Consider the following 11,834-nt stretch of genomic DNA (forward strand, 5'->3'; position numbering starts at 1 on the left):
TTCAAAAAGCAGAGGCGCTGGTTAGTCTTGTACATTTTGCTTGATTACAGGATGAAGGGCACTACGGTTTACAAGATTACACAACGGACAGAATACACAGCAACGAAAACAGGACAACTTCACACTTCGCCCGTTAAAAGTGCTTTAGAAGGAAGTAAAAGTCCATTATAACTAGCGGTAACGACCATGGCAATCTCAATAGAAGGGAGGAATCTATTAAAAAAGTAACGAAACAATACACAGGAGCGATGTAGATTTCGACATTCGTATAGTCTATATGATTTTCTTAGATAATAACATGTAGTATGAATTTGTACTGTGCGAATGTGTAATCGTTTGATGTCGTATGAATAGGTAAGGCAGGTGCTTTACCCTGAAAAAAACATGCCGGAAAAACTTCTCGTTATTGGTTTTCAATGATGAAAAGATCACTGCCAAGGTTTCTGGAGCCTGCAACTGAGGATAATGCCAATGAACTCGTGCATCAACAACAATGTAAGTATGCGGCGCTTGATGTACTTCGATTTTCGCTGGAACAATGTTTTTAGCGAAAAAAGGGAATGTAAAAATTGAAACATCATTAATACCACAGTGACAAGCAGTACAGCAAACCGTATTTATATTTAGTTAATTATGTAACGCTGCTCGGCCATCTAAGACACGTGCGTAAAATACATATTTGTTAAAGCCGTTATCCCAAGCAGAGAAGGGGGCTGCTGTTTCGAATGATCTTCTAGAGAGTCATCAACAGGAATCCGACAGAATCTTTTAGTGCGATTTAGCGATTTTAGATTTAGATAGAGGATGGGGTTAAAAGGAGGCACCGTGAATATATCGAACTGATACAGTTGACAAATACGATAGTTTCCCCTGCCTTACCGACACGTTATGTTTTTAAACAAAAACCTGTCTTCGAAGTACGTATACTATTTGGCATGGTATTCTGCTAGGGTTTTTTTTTCATGGATATTAAATTTCCTTCATCGTACAGTGTATTTTCCTGTTTAGCCACTGTTATCTCATTAACAGCATCTAAATAGGAACACATACGAATTTGAAGTTGTTAACTATGTCATCAAGCTGCAACGTTATTTCAGTTCATATTTGTTTTTATAGTCGATCAATAGGCCCTGGCAGCAAAGTAAACCACCTACGACTCAACGCTGGCCTCCGTTATTTTTGGTCGTTACTGCGGCTACTTCGCTCTGATTTATACGTGTGTGATTATACGTGACTAGTGACTCTGGTTACGTGTCACTCCAATCCAAGGACCAGCAAAGGCGGCTCTCGCGTTCAAAAACCCCACTGGCGCCAACACCCTCAATAGTAGCAAGTACAGCAAGCTTCATTCACACACCATAAATCTCGAAAAATGTTGTTTCATCTGAAAAAATTTCGTTTCTGTCCCCACCTTTTTTCACTCCTCCAGTTTCTCGTTCTGCCCTGATTGACGCTCTGCGCTTAAATTGCTCACTGACTAGTTTAAAAAAAAGAAGCCGAATCTCTACTTCTATTTGTAGTTCCGCCGATGCTTTGCCTCGTCGGCTGATGCAGACGGAAGACTGCGCCTGATTGTGCGCGACATTTGAGTGCTTAATGGCCTTCCTTGACGCTGCTGGAGCTGTTATTTAAGCCAACGAAGGACGACTGAGCCAGGTGCGATACCGAGGGAAAATCGCGTCGCTTCAGGGCACGGAAAATGATCTCGAATATCTCAAGTGCAAATCCTTTGTGCAATGACCTGGAGACGGGTGTCCGAAAGAAAAGAGCCGGTGAGCGTGCCGAGCGCTACGTTTTTTGTATATTCAAGGGCCCCCTTGAAGAGAAGCTTCGTTCGACTCCCAAGAAAAGCCGATGAAAAGAAATTTGAGGAAAATCGATTGCCCCTGTTGCTCGAAGGAACGATTTCAGTAGTATATGAAAAGGGCAAAAGGACAAGTGGAATGATGTATTATTTGTTCAAGTGCATGTTTTGATTTAAACACTGGATTGGAAAGAGGAATGAGAGGCGGGGCCAGACAATCCGCTACGGCAACTAAAGTAAAGAAAACCGTACGCAAAAGGTGAGGGGCGTAGAATAGCCTTAACAAAGGATAACCATGCCGTTTAGGAGCATTTAAAGCAGGTGGCTACGGAAGAAAGCGACACGCAAACGAGTAATCAAAATAGAACAGGGCTGCCTCGAATGCTGTTCGAAGTGAGATATCGATAAAGGGCAGAGCGAACGAGGGGCAGAACGAGAAAAGGTAGAACTGATGAGAGAGATAGCATGATATGATATATGCACGCGAATGTGCTCAATGCAGGCATTCTTCGTTATATTGCAATACAAATGAGCACGACCGCTTGTGCGAGGAATACTCATTGAAATGAGGGGTGCCCGCAAACGCTTTAAGGCAAAATATCAGTAAGTGTATGTATAATTTTTTCGCGGCTTGTTGTCATTTACTTGATCATCTGTATAGAAAAATATATCTTCCCCGTTTAGTTATCAGGTAAAAAGAGTACGCTATATATTTTGCTACCCGTTTCCGATTGTCTATCTGTTTGCCGAAGGAGCGGAAACTTCGAAAGGCAGAGAGAGAACAAGTCTTCGACTCTCTGCGGAAAGGAAAAACACGTTTTCAGCCTAGCTGAGGATTACCAAGTCGATGTTTGCTTTGGTTGTCGGTTTCCGGCTCTTCTTTTCGACGCTATAGTTAGTTTGGGCCAAAAAATTCAAGTCTCCTAACCGAATTCGAAGTTCTCGCTAGTTTTGGCTACGATGTCCAGCTGCAGCAGGATAATTCCCATATATATCACATTGATACCAAGGCTTTTCCTGTAGATTAACGCGTATAGAGATAACCAATATCGGCAACCGTATTTCTCTTTCTTGGTCGATGCTTCGGGCGACTATCCAGATTGAATTAATCCCAACTGAATCCCCAATTACTTCGTCCTTGCTTCGACAACTCTCGAGGTAAGTACGAGCTTAAAAATTAACCTCAAAGTTCCGTTTCTCTGCTGCTTGTAGCCACATACCTAAGACTATTTGCTTGTAGGCTACGTAAACTAAGCTGATATTACGTTTCTAAACTATATCAATTAACTACCTTTTGCGGAAAAAAAGTAACACCGTGAGATCTTTATATCCAGAATAGTTACAGGGCGTCAAATATGAACGGAACAAACCATTCATCCTGGATCATCTATTTTATGCAACTCTAGTTGTGGTCATTGGCTATCAGTTATAGATGTACATTATTTTGTTGTAATCAAATTCAAAATAATTTTTACCAATTACCATGAAAGTTCATTACAGCCTTTTGCGATGCTGTTCCTTTCCGAACCGTATCGACCTCTTGGTGCTACAAGCATCGTAACAAATACCGAATTTTGAATATTGAAATGGAATGAACATCGTAGCAGATCCTGGGAGGGATTTGCCATACGCCATTTTGCTGTTACAGACAAACAAGCAAGTGGCAAAGGTAGCGGGAGCATCACTACTATATGGCGGTAAAGTGCATAGATGCATACATCCATCTAGTCAACGAGGTTTGCCCAGACTGGTACAAAAGCAGAGGCGGCCGACAAAAATATTTGGCCCATTTCGTTCCGTAGAGGTCGACTTGGTGGGAAACACCAATGAAGAGTTACATTAATGTACTCACCACTCGGGAAATACGGATGGCCAACTCAAGTAAGACCTGCTTTGGTAGTGGCGTCGCTCTATAAGGCCACAAAACCACTATATGCTTGGCTTCAGCTATAACAGTCGTCGCCGGTCGGCTCGCGGCGTTATGTGACAGCGGCAACCCCTTATAATGCACTGAGTGGGTCAGATCTTTGAATTTTTACGCTTCCGCACACAGAACTGTATTAGATTAAAAATGTTATAACCAGAAGGCGCTCAACCGTGTTGCACCTATACATAATTTTTCCAACAAAAAACGTCAATTCAGATAACGATCCTTTATTCCTAAAAGCGTAACAGTATACATATATATATATAGATACACAAATGTGTATGTGTATATATATGTACACCTGAAGATGTTCGGCGGTCCGAAAAATTTCGAAAACGGAAAGACAGATATTGTTTGGTTATTCTTGTTAGAACTAAAGACCTCATGCCGAAAGCTCGCGTTTACACTTGAGTATACAAAAAAAAACCCTTCTGAGAACATAACTTGCAAGCACCATATTCGCTCATGACTTGAGAGGTACTGGCAAACATTGCTTACCTTTCTGCCTACTAACAATAGGACTGCAGAAGTAGTTTATTTCCGAATCCAGGCAGAGATATACTTTAATCCTTCGGCAAAAGTCAGAGTAATGTGAAAAAAACAATAAAATACAGTATTGGGCCTTAAATCCCTATAGATCGTTGAGGTAATATTAAAATGGCGGTGTCGATGCCCGTCATAAAAGGGGCAGCTGAGAGTTGGCCTTGGAAGCAGTTTTTATCCTAAATATCGCCACCCCTGTGAGCCACGCCACCGATGACTCTTTTTGCTACATTGAATCCCTTGAATGGACATGTCAGTACAGGTTCAGGCAAAAGCATGCGAGAGGACTATAAGCTACTGGCCACCCGAACTTAGTGGCATGCTATTCACTCGATGCGTTAAAGCGATATATTGCAATTCTCAAAAGCTGACGTCCCCACAAGAAACGGCGATAAGAAATATTATCTTAATAAGTTAAAACGCACACCGTTGAAGGAAAGGTTAGTAAAAGTAAGCAGTTGGTAAATGTCAATGGAACCAGTCAAGGCCTTTCAGCGATTACGACAGATTGGTTGGAGTAACAAACAAGTGAGCGCAGACGGAGCTATTTAAGAAAAAAACACAACAAGGGTCATTTATCTGCGACCCAATTCAGAAGCGAATCACAGCACTAAAAGAGACCAAGTATCGTATTAAGACATCTTTAAAGAACTGCGTGTAGAAAAATCAGCCATTATGACTTACACTTATGATCAGTAGAGAAAACGTGGAACGTTCCCCTGCAGAGGAAGCCCGATACCATGGCAATGCGGCGATAAAACATTACGCGACTCTAAAAGTCATTTTTGATCAGCTGGCCAATGGCCGGTTCGAAGGCGCTTGGGTTATAGAAGCGTAACTATATCGATAAGCAAGAAACACATGAACCATTCCGCCTGATCTTCAACTTTCAACATAAATATAAAAAGCGCATAAGTAGCGAATTTATGACTAGTCTACAGCGAGTTTTTTTTTTTTTTTTTTTCTATAGAGTGTGAAAAAATGTGTGATAAGTGATTTTCAATTAAAAAATGTCGGATTGATGACCTAGGTTATACTTTGAACTGACTGTCCAATTTGTTAGAAAAAGCAGGTTGGATGTATATTGTCGGTCAAACTTGTTTTAATTTTATCACGACCATTTACATTAAGTAAGTCGTACCGAGCGTTATACTCTTTCGTTAGTCTTAATGTGGTCTTGGGTATGTCTTCGAACGCCAAACTGCTTAGAAGACGGAAGCTGAGACGATGCACTTAGATATCTTGACGAGCTCTAGTACCCATAAATGAGCAGGTAAGCCTTAAGAACTTACCATCGGGAAGTTCCCGCTTTAGTTAACTGATCTTAAACAATGGCATTTCATTGGTTAAGTGCACTGAGGATATATGCCTAGTTTGTCATGTAAAGGAAGGACGTCTATAGTCACCGCGCGTCCATAGAGTAAGTTTATTCATACTCTACCAATACATACGTCGGACTGCGGTTATTTAAATCGCTAATTCGCTTGTCTACCTAGTTCTAATAGTGCTTCAGTTGAATTATTTTCTATGCCGGGAACAAATAAGTCCAACTTACTTAGCTAAATAACTTGTAACTTTATGCAGTTACTAGGATGTTTAAACGTTTCTAGTTTCTTTTACAGATGATGTCTATTTAGCATAGCTTCATTGTGGGGATCAGGGATTTGCTTCCTTCGAAATCACTGATCACCGCTAATTTTCGTTCTTAGAAGCAGCTCTCCTTATCTTCTGTTGATAGCCCGAACACATATAATAGAGTGTGCCTACCCACTATGTAAAACTACAGTCCATTCATTGTTTTTCTATGATTCGGTTGACCGTTTTTGAATCCGAGCATTTAGCCAATATGCCGAGCCCTTTATGGCAATAAATGTATTATGAATCAGTGCAACACACATTATCGAATTCACACCGTAACTTTACGATGGGTCGCGTTGAAAGAGACGTAGAGAGGTCAGCGACTCAGGCGTTTTAGTTTAGAATTATAGCCAATAAATAAGGATTTACATAGTAGACGTCAATAGATAGGCACACAGTAGTACCAGTGACCGTGCCGATAAAAGTAATAGTAGTAATATCGATAAGTAACTAATGATAGTAATTAGTTCAATTCGACTAGGAGATTGGAACCAAAAAAAAAGGTTAGGAACAGAAAAAGAGCCGGTGCTATACAAAACACCCAAACAGTTGTCGTATGAAGCATCTGCTCAGATCCGACAGAAAATTAGAATATTGAAATAAAGGCCGACTTGAGATGTTTCGAAATATACCATGAGAGGCTTATATATATCTACGTATATGGACACAGTTATAGACGACGTTAACGTGAAAGGCTAGGATAGATAAAACTGTTTATCTATCAAAGTGACACATACTGAGCAAGTAGGATCCACAAGCGAGCAGTTATTTTAAGCTATTTTGGCACGTAGAGGGTATTCGATTCAAAACATATTCGCTATATTCGTAGCAAATAGGTCAAGCAGCCGCATCTGTACCTACAGTATTTAACATTTAAGGCTTAATCGGCGAACACATGAAGAAATAAACTTGAAAAAAACAAACAAAACAGTGGCAATAACAACAAAAACACTGGTAAAGCGAACTGATGCCGAAAGGGACCCAAGTGGACTTATTAAAACGTTGACCCCTGGGACGAAATCTCTGGAGTTGAGAGATCTCAGCTAGCAGTAAGAGAAATACAGGAGAACTCCGGAGGCGCTACGTAAAGCATAGTTTTGTGAATTGTTTGACTTTATAGCAATGGCCCGCCTCCATACTATTACTTAGTAGGCAAAAGACCAAGATCGGCAATTTTAGAGGCGGTACAAGTGACTTAGTGTGAAAAGCTGGAGGAAAACGATTAATATGGGTTTGCCAAGAGAAACTGTCATTAAGACGACCAGCAAAGAGAGGTGCGGTATCACTTGATTTAAATGGAAGGTTATCAATGGCGAGAGTAGCAACGACGGAAGGACACAATGAGTTCTAATTAAGATTTAAGGACTTTGATGCCCCTGTGAATAGAAGATAGTTAATATAGAAGAGAGATAGTGTGTAATCGTGAATGGTAGCTTGGCCGATGCTTTCCAGAAGCTGCATTGGGTTAAACAAAAGTCTCGAGATGTTGATTTTGATGCATCCGTTGATTATATGAGTGAAAGACCATGAACTGGTACGGTCAGAATCTTAGGTGGAATACTAGTTGAATAAAAACGTCATGATCTAGAGGGTCGAAAGTTTTGGCCATTTCGAAAAATACCCCGACTACCAAATTTCCAGGGAGTACAGCCCAAAAAGCCACCGCAATGGACAGGCGATTTTGAAGGCTAAACTACTAAGTAGATAGGAAAGAGTTAGATCTGAGATGTGGTTAAAAAATTGGTAATGGAAACCACAACGTAAATCACAACTGATTGAGTGTACACTGGTCGAAGACGGTTCTAAGAAAAGAGGTGATGGCTATGGGCCAGTAAGACTTCTGCCTTTATAAATGGGAACAACAATAAGGATTTTAAAAGTGGCCAGGGACGAGCAAGCGAACGGGAACAGATATAGTAGTAACCAAAAAATAGGTAGTGGCATCTGGATATCGTCCTTGAAAGGACTACGTAGAAATAAAATCGATCACTAGTTAATTTTGTTAGATAGGCTTAGGCAATGGCTAACTTTCAATCCGTAAGGTACACATAAATTTACTTACCTGGTTCGATGCTGTCGTTTAGCGTTTGGATCGCTGCTCCACAAAATGAAGTGCGTCTAAATCACGTTTCGAGCTTTTTCTTTAATTTCTATTTGTTAAAAGGGTTAGAAAATGAAAAAACTCTTTTTTTTTTGTTGTACTATTTACGGCGCATATCTAAATCTGCGACGTCACCGATCTTCAACTCCTATGCTGCAGATGGAGTCTTGGGACGGCTGGCCAATGCTACTCAATCCATCTTCAGTATCCCACGTACGACAGAGTAGGATTATATATACACTAATGACCATGAATAATAGTGCACCGAAAAGACTGGATATAATCTCACAGTATCGTAAAGCTATTTGCACTGAATTGATTTATATAATCTAGCGGTATTACGACAAGATCATTGATTTATTGGGGACGATTAAATCGAATAAGAAAAAAACTAAAACACGATCACGTCGTAGATGGTCACCTCTTTGCTTGCACAATACGAAGCGATCAATGTAACAGTGTCAGTTCTATCGAATTTGCCGTATAACGCCACGTATAATGTACGTGAGAAGATTAAACGTTGGCCTGAATGACGACCGAAGGTTGTCGCAACGTGGCACTTTGAGGCAGTACTACCCTGTACCGCGAATAGCACGCTGACCGACTATATGAGACTATGCAAAGGTGGCAAAGGCGAAAAGATCACAATTATATTGCAGTTTCTCAAAATTGATAAGCACGAGGTTGGTCAAGAGAAGTTGGTTTCATCAACCCAAACTATCATATGCATTAACCTCACTTGCCGGAGACAAAGATTTCTCTAACTATAAGTGTTCCGACTTAGTCAACGCCTGCAGTTAAACATTGTTCCAATCAATTAGCTCCCAGCAGTTCAAAGCAACGTGTGTCGAAATTTGACTTCAAGCCTAGACCACCTCTTGTCCCTGAATTCAATAGGGAGACAAGTTACCTCTGCACATTCACAGGGATGTTTGGCATATGCTGTTTGGCTCAGTTGAAAAAATTAGTGAAGAGGAGTGTGGTTTTAGGCACAGCCCCGCATGAACGGTCGAAGCCTAAATGAAATCGCAGACTGATGCAGGATCACATTTTAAAAATTTGGAAGGGTCAAGTGCCCCGGATGGCAAAACGGCTGGCGGTGTCTTCTTGGCGAAAGGTTTCGGCCGTAATTCTTTTGCACTGACACTGCACCGTACTAAACAAATAAAATGATGGATATGGCTGCAGTAGAGGGATCAAGCTAGATTGTTGTGCCAGTGTTTCCATAACAAAGGGCTCCATATCAAATTTGCGGTTAGATCTAGGCTTTGCCACTGCTCCGCTCAGTTGTTAGTAGCTGATCATATGTGTTTTTCCCTGATATACGTTTCCCTATTTCACTACCACACTGAGAGGGTATAGGCGAAACGAGAATGCAAACTGTCGTTTTGATTTACGGTAAGTTACGTGCGTAACCGATCGCCATTTATGTAAAAACATATGTTAGAAATACAGACCTCAAGCGCAAAGTGGGGTCTCTAACAGAAAGTGCCAGATTGTTTATTATGCGAGGAAGTTCATCTTGACAATGGTAAATGACATATAATGTAACCGTAGCGTAGGACGGACAAAAACGAAAATCAACATTGTTATGTAGTCATACTGTTCCCTTGATAGTGGTAATATATTCGTCTACTAAAGTTAGGAGCATATGGTGATCCAGACAAAGATTAGAATTAGAGCCAGCTGCCTAAAGTGCTGGCTAGCAACTTACGTATTGGATCTGAGACCCGAGCACATTTCTTTATATGATCATACTCATCGTTCAAGATATAGCAGAATTCGGAACCCTAAATGCCGACTACTAGCGTGGAAGGTAATCGAATACGAAAAAACGCATGATGTATATACTGTAGGTGAGTAAAAAGTTACACTGAAGATAGAAACGTGTCAAAATATCCCTTGTCTTATTTTCTCTTTATCTTTAATGATATCATACCTTAATAACTAGCGAACTTCAATAATCATTAGCTACTGCATTGTTTACCAGAACTACGAACGCTACGTGTATGCGTTTGTTTACGAATTATTAATTTGTTTACCATCTCAGTCCTCATCAGCATAAGCACTTTTAACAAATGAACGCCTCTATAACTGCAACGTGCGCTCGACGTACCAGAGAAAGCGCGGCTTTATGGTGATATTTCACGGCTGCCGGCACAGGCAAAGGAGATCATTATCGTGCCAATGAAACGCGACAGACCGTAGGACAAGTTCCGATCATGCGGAGTCGGACGTATATGGACAAGCGATGCGATAGGATGGAGGGATGGCGTCAAAAGCCATAAAAATTCGGGCGCACCTGCAGGAATCACTGGCAGTTTGTCGTCGCGCAGTCAGTGCCCATTGCCAAGATCAGAATCTTTGTTGCACAGTGTCTAAACCAGCATAAATTCTCAGATGTTTGACGGCCACTTCCGTGGGTCGGATCGTAATAATCGAAGATGGAGCTTCAGCGGGCACCCATGCGCGTACGTAGAATGGCCCGAATTGCTAGCTTAATAGCGTTTGGCTGAGATCCATACTTAGCTTTGGCGTAGCTTTTCTTTCTGTACAGGATTTGATTTAGACGCGGTACATGCGCTGCAGAGGAGTATGCTAAACACAGTCCATAGACAAAACGCGCTTCCGTTTAATACACCGGTCGCAATTTGCGTCATTGCTTCGGGTGACAGAAACGTCCAGAAGACAGACCAAGCCACAGCGCCATCAACGACAAGATGGCTGACAAGGTAAAAATGCCTATTCGATGACTACTTTGCTCTGCCCAAGCTCTCTCTCTCTCTCTCTCTCTATATATATATATATATATATATATATATACATATATATATTTATATATATATACAGAGGGTTATCAATAGAGAAGTATCGGAAAAATCACAGGCAACGAATAAATCATGAAGACCTTGAGGACACCGGTGTTTGCTTAAAGCTTTATATTAGGTCTGAATGATGTCGTTGATGTTTTGCTAAAATACAAAATAATAACTTGGCGGATAAAAAAAGTTGTCACAATGTATTGCATGAATCAGAACGAAGCCATCCGTTGCAAGTAGTGAGGGAATTACATATGAAGGACCCAAATGTTTTGCCATATAGGGAACCAAATAGTTCATAGAAGGTGAAATATTCAGGTAAGTTTGTCGGCTAGCTTATGTATTTATTTTATTTTTTTATAATAATTATGGGATTTTTCCGTACGTTCCGGTAAAAGCTTCTTTTTAGCTTGCACGTTACAGAAAATATGAGTCTTGCCTTTTTTTTTGTTGGCTCCACAATCGGTATATACTTCGGAAATCGGAAATATTACCACCGCAATAACACGCGATGTTTCCTACGAAGCGTGTCATCAAATTAATCTCCCTTCTTAACCTATTTGAACAGATAGTGATTAAGAGTTACAATGAACACCACCTTAATATTAAAAACAACTAAGGATTAATACTTCAGTCGGGTACTTGGAGCTCGACTGATCAAAGTGTACGTCACATCTAAAATAAGATTTTAATATAAATGAAGAATACAGAAATCACCTATTTTTGTATTATATAAATATAAACGTAGATAGAAGCTGAATACTACATACTCGGTATTCGGCATTATTCCGCGGCCCTATTTTTCCTATTTCCATCATAATGAAGTCTTGCCTAAGTACTGAATGACTGAATGAATGAATACTCACGATGTACCATATGAGAGAGACTATTTCTATTATATATATATATATATATATATATATATACACTGATTATAACGGCTCTAGGACGAAGTAGTGCTTTGTTTTTATTCAGGTTATCAAAACAACAGCCATCTACATA

General features: G+C 40.4%; 1 protein-coding gene across 7 annotated transcripts in view; it reads left to right on the forward strand.

The window, feature by feature from the left end:
- Positions 1-11,834, forward strand: part of LOC111246921 (uncharacterized) — a 70,642-nt gene that overhangs the window by 17,185 nt on the left and 41,623 nt on the right. For 4 of the 7 annotated variants that reach the window (XM_086983743.1, XM_086983742.1, XM_086983745.1 and 1 more), the window contains exons 2-3: positions 355-495; positions 2,904-2,962. The exons of the other annotated variants lie outside the window; for them this stretch is intronic. In XM_086983743.1, coding sequence (XP_086839869.1) covers positions 466-495; positions 2,904-2,962 — 89 coding nt within the window. In that variant the 5' untranslated portion in view covers positions 355-465. The remainder of the gene's footprint in view (positions 1-354; positions 496-2,903; positions 2,963-11,834) is intronic. 7 annotated transcript variants of the gene reach the window in all.

This window comes from Varroa destructor, unplaced genomic scaffold (genome assembly GCF_002443255.2).
Source record: "Varroa destructor unplaced genomic scaffold, Vdes_3.0 BEIS01000003.1, whole genome shotgun sequence".
Classification (NCBI taxonomy): Eukaryota; Metazoa; Arthropoda; class Arachnida; order Mesostigmata; family Varroidae; genus Varroa; species Varroa destructor.